Source organism: Schistocerca cancellata, chromosome 1 (genome assembly GCF_023864275.1).
Source record: "Schistocerca cancellata isolate TAMUIC-IGC-003103 chromosome 1, iqSchCanc2.1, whole genome shotgun sequence".
Lineage (NCBI taxonomy): Eukaryota > Metazoa > Arthropoda > Insecta > Orthoptera > Acrididae > Schistocerca > Schistocerca cancellata.
The window spans coordinates 574,742,112-574,758,336 of record NC_064626.1 but is presented as its reverse complement, the minus strand read 5'-3'; the positions used below and the strand labels follow the sequence as shown (position 1 = coordinate 574,758,336).

General features: G+C 39.0%; 1 protein-coding gene across 2 annotated transcripts in view; it reads left to right on the top strand.

Moving 5' to 3' along the window:
• LOC126181863 (pre-mRNA-splicing factor Slu7) overlaps nt 1-14,300 on the top strand; it is a 59,662-nt gene extending 45,362 nt beyond the window's left edge. For both annotated transcript variants that reach the window (XM_049924805.1, XM_049924806.1), the window contains exons 10-11: nt 5,345-5,485; nt 13,964-14,300. In XM_049924805.1, the coding sequence (XP_049780762.1) occupies nt 5,345-5,485; nt 13,964-14,140 (318 nt within the window). In that variant the 3' untranslated portion in view covers nt 14,141-14,300. The remainder of the gene's footprint in view (nt 1-5,344; nt 5,486-13,963) is intronic.
• The last annotated feature ends 1,925 nt before the right edge of the window (nt 14,301-16,225 follow it).

Sequence of the window (16,225 nt, the reverse complement as noted above, 5' to 3'; positions counted from 1 at the left end):
ATTCATAAAAGTTTCTATTAGCAACCATCTCTTCTCACAGGTAGGAAAACATTCAGAACATAGAGTTGGCCATATTGACAAACATCCCAAATAGTCTTGCCAGTCGGATTTTCGTAGTACATTGAAATGCTGCTACATTCAAATATGAACAATACAGAATTTGTATTTACTTCGTTAGATAATGTATGAAAATGCAGTGGTCGAAACTCGAGGCGGAGAAAAAAAAAGTTAATCTTCCACTTTTTTCTGATGCAGAGGTTTTGGCACCAGTATTTATCTTTGTGCCTGCAAAGCATGCCTGTGTAGCGCTACATGTATTAGACGGCAGAAGTTAGTTGTGGCGGCACCTACCAACATTTTTCAGAACTTCCGCTTACTTTGCACTCGATTCATCTACATCTACATCTACATTTATACTCCGCAAGCCACCCAACGGTGTGTGGCGGAGGGCACTTTACGTGCCACTGTCATTACCTCCCTTTCCTGTTCCAGTCGCGTATGGTTCGCGGGAAGAACAACTGTCTGAAAGCCTCTGTGCGCGCTCTAATCTCTCTAATTTTACATTCATGATCTCCTCGGGAGGGGAGCAATATATTCGATACCTCATCCAGAAACGCACCCTCTCGAAACCTGGCGAGCAAGCTACACCGCGATGCAGAGCGCCTCTCTTACAGAGTCTGCCACTTGAGTTTGTTAAACATCTCCGTAACGCTATCACAGTTACCAAATAACCCTGTGATGAAACGCGCCGCTCTTCTTTGGATCTTCTCTATCGCCTCCGTCAACCCGATCTGGTACGGATCCCACACTGATGAGCAATACTCAAGTATAGGTCGAACGAGTGTTTTGTAAGCCACCTCCTTTGTTGATGGACTACATTTTCTAAGGACTCTCCCAATGAATCTCAACCTGGTACCCGCCTTACCAACAATTAATTTTATATGATCATTCCACTTCAAATCGTTCCGCACACATACTCCCAGATATTTTACAGAAGTAACTGCTACCAGTGTTTGTTCCGCTATCATATAATCATACAATAAAGGATCCTTCTTTCTATGTATTCTCAATACATTACATTTGTCTATGTTAAGGGTCAGTTGCCACTCCCTGCACCAAGTGCCTGTCCGCTGCAGATCTTCCTGCATTTCGCTACAATTCTCTAATGCTGCAACTTCTCTGTATACTACAGCATCATCCGCGAAAAGCCGCATGGAACTTCTGACACTATCTACTAGGTCATTTATATATATTGTGAAAAGCAATGGTCCCATAACACTCCCCTGTGGCACGCCAGAGGTTACTTTAACGTCTGTAGACGTCTCTCCGTTGATAACAACATTCTGTGTTCTGTTTGCTAAAAACTCTTCAATCCAGCCACACAGCTGGTCTGATATTCCATAGGCTCTTACTTTGTTTATCAGGCGACAGTGCGGAACTGTATCGAACGCCTTCTGGAAGTCAAGAAAAATAGCATCTACCTGGGAGCCTGTATCTAATATTTTCTGGGTCTCATGAACAAATAGAGCGAGTTGGGTCTCACACGATCGCTGTTTCGGGAATCCATGTTGATTCCTACATAGTAGATTCTGAGTTTCCAAAAACGACATGATACTCGAGCAAAAAACATGTTCTAAAATTCTACACAGATCGACGTCAGAGATATAGGTCTATAGTTTTGCGCATCTACTCGACGACCCTTCTTGAAGACTGGGACTACCTGTGCTCTTTTCCAATCATTTGGAACCTTCCGTTCCTCTAGAGACTTGCGGTACACGGCTGTTAGAAGGGGGGCAAGTTCTTTCGCGTACTCTGTGTAGAATCGAATTGGTATCCCGTCAGGTCCAGTGGACTTTTCTCTGTTGAGTGATTCCAGTTGCTTTTCTATTCCTTGGACACTTATTTCGATGTCAGCCATTTTTTCGTTTGTGCGAGGATTTAGAGAAGGAACTGCAGTGCGGTCTTCCTCTGTGAAACAGCTTTGGAAAAAGGTGTTTAGTATTTCAGCTTTACGCTTGTCATCCTCTGTTTCAATGCCATCATCATCCCGGAGTGTCTGGACATGCTGTTTCGAGCCACTTACTGATTTAACATAAGACCAGAACTTCCTAGGATTTTCTGTCAAGTCGGTACCTAGTATTTTACTTTCGAATTCACTAAACGCTTCACGCATAGCCCTCCTTACGCTAACTTTGACATTGTTTAGCTTCTGTTTGTCTGAGAGGTTTTGGCTGCGTTTAAATTTGGAGTGAAGCTCTCTTTGCTTTCGCAGTAATTTCCTAACTTTGTTGTTGTACCACGGAAGGTTTTTCCCGTCCCTCACAGTTTTACTCGGCACGTACCTGACTAAATTGCATTTTACGATTGCCTTGAACTTTTTCCATAAACACTCAACATTGTCAGTGTCAGAACAGAAATTTTCGTTTTGATCTGTTAGGTAGCCTGAAATCTGCCTTCTATTACTCTTGCTAAACAGATAAACCTTCCTCCCTTTTTTTATATTCCTATTAACTTCCATATTCAGGGATGCTGCAACGGCCTTATGATCACTGATTCCCTGTTCTGCGCTTACAGAGTCGAAAATTTCGGGTCTGTTTGTTATCAGTAGGTCCAAGATGTTATCTCCACGAGTCGGTCCTCTGTTTAATTGCTCAAGGTAATTTTCGGATAGTGCACTCAGTATAATGTCACTCGATGCTCTGTCCCTACCACCCGTCCTAAACATCTGAGTGTCCCAGTCTATATCTGGTAAATTGAAATCTCCACCTAAGACTATAACATGCTGAGAAAATTTATGTGAAATGTATTCCAAATTTTCTCTCAGCTGTTCTGCCACTAATGCTGCTGATTCGGGGGGTCGGTAAAAGGAGCCAATTATTAACCTAGCTCGGTTGTTGAGTGTAACCTCCACCCATAATAATTCACAGGAACTATCCACTTCTACTTCACTACAGGATAAACTACTACTAACAGCAACGAACACTCCACCACCGGTTGCATGCAATCTATCCTTTCTAAACACCGTCTGTACGTTTGTAAAAATTTCGGCAGAATTTATCTCTGGCTTCAGCCCGCTTTCTGTACCTATAACGATTTCAGCTTCGGTGCTTTCTATCAGCGCTTGAAGTTCCGGTACTTTACCAACGCAGCTTCGACAGTTTACAATTACAGTACCGATTGCTGCTTGGTCCCCGCATGTCCTGACTTTGCCCCGCACCCGTTGAGGCTGTTGCCCTTTCTGTACTTGCCCGAGGCCATCTAACCTAAAAAACCGCCCAGCCCACGTCACACAACCCCTGCTACCTGTGTAGCCGCTTGTTGCGTGTAGTGGACTCCTGACCTATCCAGCGGAACCCGAAACCCCACCACCCTATGGCGCAAGTCGAGGAATCTGCAGCCCACACGGTCGCAGAACCGTCTCAGCCTCTGATTCAGACCCTCCACTTGGCTCTGTACCAAAGGTCCGCAGTCAGTCCTGTCGACGATGCTGCAGATGGTGAGCTCTGCTTTCATCCCGCTAGCGAGACTGGCAGTCTTCACCAAATCAGATAGCCGCTGGAAGCCACAGAGGATTTCCTCCGATCCATAGCGACACACATCATTGGTGCCGACATAAGCGACCACCTGCAGATGGGTGCACCCTGTACCCTTCATGGCATCCGGAAGGACCCTTTCCACATCTGGAATGACTCCCCCTGGTATGCACACGGAGTGCACTTTGGTTTTCTTCCCCTCCCTTGCTGCCATATCCCTAAGGGGCCCCATTACGCGCCTGACGTTGGAGCTCCCAACTACCAGTAAGCCCACCCTCTGCGACCGCCCGGATCTTGCAGACTGAGGGGCAACCTCTCGAACAGGACAAGCAGCCATGTCAGGCCGAAGATCAGTATCAGCCGGAGACAGAGCCTGAAACCGGTTCGTCCGACAAACTAGAGAGGCCTTCCGCTCAGCCCTCCGGAATGTCTTTCGCCCCCTGCCACACCTTGAGACGACCTCCCACTCTACCACTGGTGAGGGATCTGCCTCAATGCGGGCAGTATCCCGGGCAACCACAGTCGTAGTCCGATCGGGGGATGCGTGGGACGAGCTGGCTGTCCCCGACAAACCCCCATCCGGACCCCCACAGTGATGACCATTGGCAACAGCCTCAAGCTGTGTGACCGAAGCCAACACTGCCTGAAGCTGGGAGCGAAGGGATGCCAACTCAGCCTGCATCCGAACACAGCAGTTGCAGTCCCTATCCATGCTAAAAACTGTTGTGCAAAGAACGTCTGAACTAATCTACAGAGAGCGCAAACAAATCAACACAAAATTTAAACGGTTATTAAAATACAAGATTGCCTAGTAAATGCAGTAATGCTGCTAAATGCAGTAATGCTGCCACTTGTGCACTGCTGACACACTGCTCGGCGGCGGAAGGAGACTACGTGATTTTACACTATTCAGGTATTAAAACGCGATGCTGCAACTCTCAAATACTATAATACGCCCGAAATTTATGAATTAAACAATGCAAGTACCAAAAACACGCAAAGAAATTAAGAATTAAACTATGTAACAAATGAATGAGCTAGGAGTATACGACTTGCTGCTGCAGCTGCTTATCCAATGGCGGCAGGCGGTTTTTTGGATTACAGAAACCGGAAAAAAAGTGCGGCTTAGATTCGAGTAAATACGGTATGTATGTGTGTATGAATGAATATGTGGACTATAGCTCCTTAAAGGATTTATCCAAAAACAAACAAATTTTTCTTATTTTTTGCGTGTTTGTTGACAACTCGATGTCTCCACTATTCACTGCATTGTCTCATTTACTTCTAAATCATTAATCAGGAGTCCCTCTCTTGATCATTTGTTGCCATGTGATTAGTGACACAATATTTGTACTCTGTCATTAAGCTGGTTGGCTGTTTTGTTGATAGATGTCACTTCGGTAGCTATCCAGGAATTGCAGGCTCTAGAGTTAAAGGTCTAAATTTTCCACCTCCACACCAGGTACAAACATTGACCCAATACACATTAATATTTTCATAAAGGAATAAATATGACAGTTGATGGCAATCAATATACACCACAGCAAATATTCCTGTGGTCAAGTTCTCTATTTGTGAATAATGTAAATGCTGTACACAGGACATACTGCTGCCTGATGCCATAAGACTGAAAATTCAAGATGTCATAATATCAAAACACAGACATGCCTCTGTCTCTGAAAAATTTCAGCTTCATTTTGCCCTATCTTTACAGTGCGCACAAATTTACTCTCGTGCATTTCATTTGACATTTGAATAAACAGCTCTCCCTCTCTCCATATGTTTTACCATTCATTAATCATTCTTTTCAGGATCACTCTGATAAAGATTGTGAAGAAACAGAAAAAAAGAAAAAACAAAATAAAAAGAAGAAAAAGAAGGAGAAGAAGAAGAAGCACTTAGAAAAGAAGAGAAAAGGAAAGAAAGATTCTCCAGAAGATAAACTGAAAATGGTGAGTGCTTTTAGTTATTTTTAGGTAAGATTGGACAGGCCTGGGATTTCTTGCTAATCTTTTACGTTCTAATTGAGAAATAGTGAGTAATGCATTGACTGTAACAAAGAAATATAGAAAATAATTTAATTTCCAGCCACTGCTAATGTGTTCTTTCAATTTGAAGCTAATGAGACTCAAATTAGTGTTCCATATTTTGCAAGAAGAGCTCATTCACTTGATCTTAAAAACATATTCTCTCTCTCTCTCTCTCTCTCTCTCTCTCTGTGTGTGTGTGTGTGTGTGTGTGTGTGTGTGTGTGTGTGTGTGTCTCTCTCTCAAGCTTTCATATTCGATTGTTCGAGTGTGTATATAAATTCAACCAACAGACTGCAATATACCTGGTGAGACTAGGGCAAATACCAAAAGAATATTGTCATTTAGAAAGTTATTTTATTTGAGACAAGCTGTGTGGGATGGCCACTGCAGTTCTTAGACATGGACTGAAGATGGAGTGAGGTTGGAACCACCAATTGGACCACAAGGTGTGCTTAGAGGAGCTTGTGCTGCCAATTTGAGGCAGGGATCCTAAAGACCCATCCTACATAAGAGCTTTATCCTGACCTACATGTTTGGCAGGGAAATACCTCTGTGGGTGATTACCAATAAAGGGAATTAAATAATTGGTTGAACTGTGAATAGTATTAATTTGCCTATTTTTTATGATCTTTTTTACTTACCTTAATGAAAGTGAGAATTGCTGGCAATTGAATTTCTAACTGCGTACATTATAAACATTTCTTTTGTCGTCACCCTTTTTTCTGTAATGAGTGCTGAAAACCACTGATGGAATGGGCTCACTGTCTTTGAGTATCTGTGAAACAGGTAACTGGAGATTGTCTTTGCAGGATGTTGGAACAGCTTATTGAATATTTCTCCAATGTACCATATTGGTTTATAGCTTTTCTTTTTAAGTATTTTTCTGAGAACATGAAGAAACTTTTGAACACAACTTTGAAGGAATCACCTTTAGCTTAGCGACAACAAGTACTGCTTTCTATTGGCTGGAGAAGCTATCAGATTATCTAATTGTGTGTTTACAAATCAGAATGTGTGTCAGTCATTAATGTACATGGTAGTAAGCCAAGAAGTACTTCCCAAAGAGATCGGATTTCGTGCATTGTACGCAATAGTTCAAAACCATTTTAACCCAGTTCCATGGGTGATAACAGAACATAGTGGTCTATTGAGGTTAGGGAAGTGTTGTTTGCATTATGTCTTGTTGTAGAATTGTCAGGGGAAAACTAGCAGTAGCACATAGATTACTTATTTAGTGCCTGTAGCCAATACTTTGCCAAATGACTTGGAAATTAGTTCCAGCCTACAATTTACATGAGTGACAACTGAAATACTAAAGATGCTTGTACAAAAAATTTGAAGAATGGATATCTGTGTGTACTGCAAGAATTGAAGGGGAAAAAAAATAACTTCCTTCACAAATTTTTAAATCTGCAAACATTGTTTGAAATTAGGTTTGGAAGCTTAAGATTGTTTTGTGTGGTTTTCTGTAACCATAGGTAGATCTATTTGTGTCTTTGTAAACTAGAGGAATACCTATAGCTAGGATAGGAAAAAATGGTTTTAGTTTTCCCAATTTCGATATTAGTTTGACAGTTTATTTTTGAAGAATTGTGTGTTCCTGTTTTTGTCTACTTCACTGTTTTTTGTTGAAAATGTAACCATCAGTTAATTATATTTATTTGCTTTGCAAATCACATCTATTTACTTTATTAAATACAAAATTGTTCATATTAAATCCATTGAATCTAATCAAATAAAGTAAAACTATCCACACACAGTTGATAGTTTTTCAAATGAAAGCTTTGACATAACTTAGTTCTCTTCTGAGAACTCTTCTGCTATCAATCCACTGTGGTGTGGAAACAGCCACCTGGAGTCTAGATTTTAACATAGAATACAAATGGCCTTCAGCACAACACCATACATTTGGCAGTGTACACGTGTCCGCTAACATGGAAAATTGCTTTCCCATTGACGAGAAGATATCCCTAGTGGTGCGATCAACTATTTGAAGCTACCTATACAGTAATGTAGGTTAAAGTTCCAGGTATCGCACTTGGTGGGGGGAAGGGGGCAGCGTTTGCAAGTAATCAAGGAAAAATATTTTGGCATTTTATGTGATTCTCTAGAGCTTTAAAAAAATAATGTTACACAGACTGGTTGTGTAGTGTAATGATTAAAGTACAGAGTTCACATGCAAAAGATTGTGGTTCGAGTCGTGCCAAGTGCTTTGAAATTTTGCTTTTTCTTTATCAAAATGACGTATTTTTGTTCAGTTAATTGGTATAAATGAAATTTTTCATTTCTATTCCTTTTTCACGTCATTTTGATCACTGTGTTAACTATTTCAACTGCTCTCTTTTTCTTCCTATCATTCTTTTCCACTTGGAATCTTTGTGCATGCAAATTTGTTTTTATCTATCTATTATAATATTCACGCATTTGAAAATGCCCATCTATAGGTTAAAAACAGTCAAAATCTCTTTATGTTGACTGTGTAGTGGTGTCAAATGTATTTTTGTTAAAAGATGTAAATTTTTTTTGGATAATAAACATCATACAAACATTTAAAACAGAAATCTTATTGCACTGTAGTTGAAATAATGCAGATGAATATTTAAACTAAAGAAGAAATAGTAAATATAACTAATGAATGCAAAACATGGACAAAAATATCAGATTATAAAAAGGACTAAATGAATTCGAAGTTAATACATAAAAATAATTAAAATCACATGAACAAGGATTCCAAGTGGAAAGAGAATGATAGGCAGAAAAATAAGAGAAAATGAAAAATTTAATACCATGATTAAAATGAATTGGCAGAGGAATATAAATAAAAAATTACTTTTAAAACCAGTTAATGAATAAAAATAATGATTATCATCATTTTGATAAAAATTTAAAAAATTAAAATTTCTGTGTACCCATCCGGATTCGAACTCACAACCTTAATCATTATGCTACACAACCAGCCTGTGTAACATTCCTTTGTTTTAAGCTGTAGAACATTGTGCAAAATTTCGAACTTCTTTCATCAATTACTCACAAACAAGGGTCCATCATGGTCAATGTCTGCATGGTGTGATTCCTGGGACCTTAACCTACATTGCCGTATAAATGGTTTCAAAAAATTGATCCCACCACTGGGGACCTCTCCTTGTAAGCACTAAAGGGATTTGTATCCCTTCAGAACATGTTACACATCTGATACTGTAAGGGGCATTCAAGAAGAAAGAGGCATAATTCATAATTACAGAAACCAGTTCCTGTATGTAAGAAGCATTGACCCTGGTGGTTGAGACACTTGTCACACTGTGACACAAGGTGGTGAGTGGCTGTCTCATAAAATTCCTGGGGCTGTGATGTTAGCTGGACATCGTCATCCCAGGTAAATCGTTTGACCCTCAGAGCATTTTTAAGGGGACCAAAAATAACGTAATCACAGGGGGAGAGCTCTGGACAGTATGGAGGATGGCCAAGAACCTCCCATTTGAATCTCTGCAGGAGTGCCACGATTGTGTTGGCTGTATGAGGCTGTGCATTGTCGTGGAGCAGAATGACCCCACGGTGGAGATTGCTTGGTTGTTTTCATTTGATCACTTGACGAAGGGTGGTCAAGGTTTGGGAGTAACGCTGGGCATTCACTGGTGTCCCCTGCTGCAGAATGTGAATCGGAAGGGGGCCATCTTGGTCAAACAAGAATGTTGGCATAGGGCAAACGATCCACTTTTGGACGACGACGTCCAGCTGTATGTGCAGAACTGATTAACATTGTAGCCCCGGGAATTTTATGAGGTAACCATTCACCGCCTTGTCACAGTGGGCCAAGTGTCTCAACAGCCAGGGTCAATACTTCTAACATACACGTACTGGTTTCTGTAATTATGCCTCTGGCTCGTTTCTTTTTGAACACCCCTTATAGTTACATAAAATAGGGTCTTTGCCATGTTGTCATTAATAGAGTTCATTTTCAAACCTATAATTGAAGCAAGGATGTTGAACTGTAAACCAGACTTCATACATTGACATGTGGCCATAAGAGTTGTTAGCCTATTTTGAAGTTGTAACCCAGTGGGTTTTTGTGTTTTGTTTAACTATTGCCGAAATGTGTGTGCCTTCATGCTTCTCAAAGGCTTACTGGTTTAATCACCAGGAAATCATTTCCACTCTATCTGATGAAAGCCAACTTAGAAAGTATTCAAAACCAATCTCAGTGATGAATCTAGGAATATACTACAACGCTCCACTTATCACTTGAATAAGGATAGCGGGACAAGATAAGTCTAATTACAGCAGGCACAGAGGTATTTAAGCAGTTGTTCTGGCTGTACTCCATCGGTGAATGGAATGAGGAAAACGCCCTAATAATGGATATAATGTGAAGTACATTTGCCATATACTTTACAGTGGTCTGCAGAGTACAGATGTAGATGTAGAGTAATGAAGCAGCCTTCGCTTCTAACTTGGGAACACAAGTAGTGATTTATCCAGAAATGTCAGAGTTCCTGATACTGTTGTGCAGCGAATCATACAAAAATTGGTGTGGTTTGGAGAGATCTTTAATGTGGTGCATTAATTGAACTACATACTCTCATGATATGTAAGTATTAACATGAAAATCGTTCAGTATAACACTTAGCTTCACAAACATGTAAATCAAAATTGTACCCACTCAGTTTGCATCTGTAAGCCAATCACAGCGTCATTTGTTAAGTGGCACTACCGCACCACTTCGTACACATTGCACCCAAATTTTAACTGTCCGCCACTTCCTGATAGAATACCCTTTTTTTAACCATTTTTGTTCCAGGGTTAACCGTCTGATTCATCAGCCGTTTTAGCGAATGACGCGTGGGCTGTCAACCGCGTTTTACTTTTTATCCGCCAAAGCAATGTGGCAAAGGCCATTTAAGTTTTAGTTTTGGACCTCCATTTCTGTATAGTGTCTTTTTTAGCCCCTTTTCCACGTGCCTGTTTTTAGTTGGCTTCTATTCTGTCAATTGGGACTGACGTATAGCCGATTAACTTCTCACTGTGTTCATGTTCTATAGTTTTGACTTGGACATGTATGACCCCAGTTGTTTTTTGTGCCCTAAAGCAAAACAAAACAAACAGCAACGAACATCTGACACGCAAGTGTGTTTCTGGCAGTAAAACAAAATACTGAATATTTGTTTAAATATTTATTTAGTATTATTTGTACTATTTTGTCAATAAAGTTTGTGGTGACTGCATGATCTGTTGTATAGGCAGGATCTAGGTTAAATTGCATGGTATGGAATGCCACGTTGATTAAGTGTTTCCAAAACAGGTTTCGCGAAAGTGTTGGGAAATGGCACCTCAGTTATTAAAACTGTTACTTGGACGTAACTTGTTTGACGTCACACTTTAAGTATGTCTTTAAGACATAGAGCCTCAACCAAGAAATTAACCATTATTTTAAGATTATATGAAATAGTCATAAGTGAGAAAAAATCAAAATTGAACTTCAGCATTCAAGTAGCAATTTCTACACTGAGCCGTTTAGAAATGTTTTGTTCCTGTGGACTGACACTTTTCAAGCAATTTCAGGGGCTTTTTATAGAAGTCATGAAGAAAATATAAAGATAGTAAGCCATTTATGTTAAAGTTTGACACTACTGCTTTCTAATGCTGTTGTACAACTTTTTTCTGAATGTAAATAACATTTTTTTCTAGTTTTGAACGTCTAATGTTTTTCCACAGAACAAAACAATTCTAACTTCTAAAACTCATTATTTTTAATGTTTGAAGGAAATAAGCATGTATGCAAGAACATATTTCATTGAAAAACAACACTTGGTGATGGTCCACCTTGTGAGTCCTGAAGCACCTCCACACCACGAGTTCCTAGCTGCTTGTCTAAGGCCTCCATGAAGTACACCAGAGATTTGTCTTTTTGGTTGTTTGTTTGTACACAACCCAAAACTATTGGCCACTGCTAAAAGAAACAGGTGAAAGAAAATCTTTTTTCACCATTTCAGTGTCTTGTAACAGAAAGGATAATAGTTTGATAGCTGGTCAATCCTGTCTACTCCAGTTTCAAGCATGTTGTAGTCTATTACATCATCTGCTTTTGCCTCTCTCTTTGTTTCTGGTACTAGTGACAGGTAAAGTTGCTCAATGTCAGGTTGAAAGACAGTACACATGACTGGTTGATTTCCATTTTACCACAAGTGAATATTCCTTACTCCAAAACATCATTTTCCCCCTGCCTGAGCTTCAGTCTTCCTTTCATTAAGTAGACCCTTCCTGCATACACCGAAGGTTTCATTCTGCCACTGGTAGTCCAATACAGCATGGCTTATGTAGAACCTATCCATATAAACACAGTGTGCTTTGCCAAAGTAATCTCCACACAGCCTCCCAATTACTGAAGATAGAATTGTGTACATTGTTTGAGTTACCTGTGTAAATATCACTGTTCAAAGCATAACATGTTGTTAAGTTACACAGTCTATAAAGTTTGATTCCATATTTATTTGTTTGCTTTTCATATATACTCTGGATCCTATTCTGCCTCTGAAGGACATATTCCTTCATGAATTGAGATGTTCCACTGTGGTTTGAAGTTATTCTTACACTTTGTGTCAAAAGAACTGAAGAAAGGCCTAATTTTGTGCAGTGGATCATATTCTGGCTGACCCAGTTTTATGAATTTTGCGTTGTCGTTGAAGTGCAACATACACAAAATTGAAGTAAATCTCTCTACTCATTACCATGAAGTATTTATTAATGTATCCTCCGACCAATAATCACTTATTTTGGGCAACTTCACTACACTCATATGCAAAATAACAGAGCAAAACATGTACATTTCATGTTATTTTTTTCTGTTGACCACCTTTTTGTAGACTTCTTATTCATTTCACAAATTTTTAGTACTGCATCCCTGTTTTTATCATCTCATTGTTGGAAAAATGCTGAGATAAGCGTTCAGATTCACTACGATTTCCATCCATTTTTAAAGTTACATCAGTAACGCTATTGAACACTGGTAAAACAGGCTGGTTGTCAACTCTTTTGCTCACATCAGGGATCATGTTTTGGGATGTATCAGGATAAGCAGCAGTACTTGAACCCTCATCTTCATGTGTCCGTAAATAAATAAGTACACATATAAACCGCTATAAAAGTATCCAAATAATTTTGAGTCAATATTCACTTTTATAGTAACATGCATGTTATTTAGTAACAATGTTATAAATCTGTGCCTGAACTGTTGGAAGTTTCAGAAAATATGTCTGAAGGTTCATAATAAATATCCACATCATAGTTTTCTTCCTTTGATCCAGAAGAAACACACACACACACACACACACAGTGCTCTAGGCCCAAATCAGAAATTATGCGATTCTGCCTGTGAAAACCAATTGTGTTTTACCTATGCTCAATCTGCAGACTCATAGTCACCTCTGTCTGAAAGTAAATGAACTACTCTTGCCGCCAGTTCAATTCGAGAAATGTGCAGCATACGTTTTCGCACTACAAATACGAGGGAAACAAAGTAACGTACGGCAGATGAGCACCATCCAAAGAGGTTTCTTTGTGAGGCCTACAGGTATTGCGTATGGGCTTAGTATGGAAAGTGTTAACTATCAGGTACCAGTATTGGTAAACTACTGCCCTCAGCTGTACATAATTTTTTTACACGGAACAAGAAAAGTGCTACATTTCATAAAAACTGCCAGTTTTGTAAGTCACTTGAAATCACAGATTTTGCTTTATTTTCCACATTGTCAGTTATATGAAATTTTTCTGGCCCTGGCAATAGTTTAGAAAGTAGTAACATCCCTCTGCTGTTTATTACTCCATATACTTCAGGTTAATGATTGAGTTACAGGTAATTGTTTCTCTATTCACATATTTGTTCATTTCTATTTCATATATTGTAAAAATGCTTACATAATTGGACAGTCTCCAGCACTGCTTTGCAGTCAGCAACAGATAAAAGATAAACTTCTAGTGTATTAAAACTGAAAGTTTTTGTAAAATAACTTGTATGAACTGAAGCTCCGTTGAAGATTTTTAAAGAACAGAACATTTACACCACTCGTGGAAGACGTAAGGAAGAGTCTAAAGTGTCTCATTAACCACAAATATTTTAGTGAGTATTCTAGTCTCTCTCAATTTTTCTTTTGAGTGTGTTTCAATAACATTCAATGATGGCACCTTTAGTGTGTTGAAACTGGTTATCCAGTAAACAGTAATTAAGCGATCTTGGCTTTTGAATTATTTCTACAACAGAGTGATCGCGCCACTACGCACTGTGTGTTCACTGCTCAATAACATCTCTTCTGTTTTTGTGACTTCAGTAGTCACAAAAGTGTTAGCTTTGTGTAGAGACCAGTACATTGTTTCAAATTGCAGTTTTATTAATTTTCATGTGCTTTGCAGGCCTTGCAGCAAGAAGATCTTAACCAGCAAGAAGCTGAGCGCATTTTGTCAATGGATGAAAGGAAACGGCCGTACAATAGCATGTTTGAAGTTAAGAAACCAACTGAAGAAGAAATAGAGGCATATTACATGAAAAAGAGAAGAGATGAAGATCCTATGACTCAGTTTATGAAGTGAAAGAACTTGGGCTTTTCTATCTATACATGCATATATTACCTATAAATATTTATTTTTTACAGTAATTGCTCTGTATTTTGTATAAGAACTGATTACACAGTAGTGTAATGCACAGCTGTAAAATAAGTTTCTTGTAAATATATTTCTGCTCTGTAGTTAACTAATATTTTATTCCCATTTCAGTTAGTTTTGAGGAATTTCAAATATACTAGTATTCTTTATCATACTGCTGCCAAATATGGTGACATGGATGAGACGAAAGGTGAAACTTACTTGCACTTCCCGTCTTCATCCGCATAGTCTCGTCCAAATTTTAATGTAGAATTTTATTATTTTGACTTTTAGGTTGGAAAGCTTGTCAGTCAGTTTCCAATTTCTTACAAATAATGAAATTTTTTTTAAAGATTCCCTATACATTGGTAGAGAAAATCACTTATTGTTACTGTGACATAAAAATATTTAAGTTGAAGTTTTAATGGTGATATTTCAGTACACATAACAGAATTTTTATTTCTGTTTCCATGAGTGTAAATGGGATAAGGAGACTGTCGACCGGATAAATTAAGTAACCAAGCATGTTAATTTGCAGTTTTCGTGCTGACCGCAGTGGCCCAGCGGTTCTAGGCGCTTCAGTCTGGAGCTGTGCAAATGCTATGGTCACAGGTTCAAATCCTGCCTCGGGCATGGATGTGTGAGAAGTCCTTAGGTTGGTTAGTTCTAGGTTTAGGGGACTGATGACCTCAGGTGTTAAGTCCCATAGTGCTCAGAGCCATTTGCAGTTTTTATACTACAAAATGACTGCAGGACATGTAATCCAAAAAGATCAAACTCGTGGCCCACGTGGAATATATTTGCAACCCCACCTCACAATTAGCCTTCTATTTTTTTAAATAAATATTTGTAGATATTTAGTTAACTAGCTCTCAGTATTCACTGACTATTGAATGGATTAACGTTACACTTATTTCATCATTGGTTTTCTACACATCGCAGACGAAGACACATCTTTCTGTTTAAAGTTCACTCTCAACATTGCAAGCAGTTGCTAAGAAACAATGCTTTGTATGCTATGCATTGACAGGAAACATTTTGGTTTGATGAATAGGCCTATAAACAACTTGTTTATGTAATGCATATTAACCCTTTCACTGCTCCAGATGTAAATATACGCTAATCATTTCAGTGCTCCAGACATATATATATACTATTTGCTATAAAAAATACTTAGAGGTTCCCTGCTACAGTCATGTATAACGCCAACAATGGTGCCAGCGATTCGGTGGTAATTGATGCGCAAGTATGCAGTTTGTTGGAATACTAGGAAATACCTGAACGATTATTGAATGCTAAATTCTCTTTCTGCCGAGTTCATTCGTATCACTATATTATCTAGCTTGTGTGCGGCCGTTTTCGCTTTACCATATAAAATGACGCAACATCACCGTCCGTTTACAGACGATGAGCTGCTGAGTATTCTAAACCAAAGTGATGACGAGGACATCCTCGTGCCCAATCCAGCTGATTATGGGTGGAGAGATTTCGATGATGAGCTTTCAGATAAATCTGTCACCACAAATATAAAAAATATTTGTGAACCAACAAACGTTGAACAAGTAAATGCAGATCCAGATTTTGATGTTATCGTCGATTCTTTCTCCGATTCCGAAGAAGAGCCTGAACGTATGCCTGAAAAAAATCTAAGAGACATAAAACAGTTGATTTTAGATGGAAAGACTGATTTGGACCCTAAAGTGTATGATTTCGATAACAGTGGTTCTGGTTGCAAAATCGTCAATTTAGATTATTTATGTACTGTATACGACTGCTTCCAAGTTTGTATTTTTTTTTTTTTTTTTTTTTTTTGCCAAGAAATTGAGCTACATAGCTGAGCAATTTAATTTATATTATGAACACCTTTGCATTAATGCCAGTGAAAAGTTAAGACTGCAACGTTGGAAAAACACACAGTGACGAAGTTTACTGTTTCCTTGCTGTAAATTTTCTGATGGCTCAAGTGAGAAAAAATGAAATAAACAGTTATTGGACCAATGATCAGTTACTGTCTACTCCAATGTTGGCGCAAAT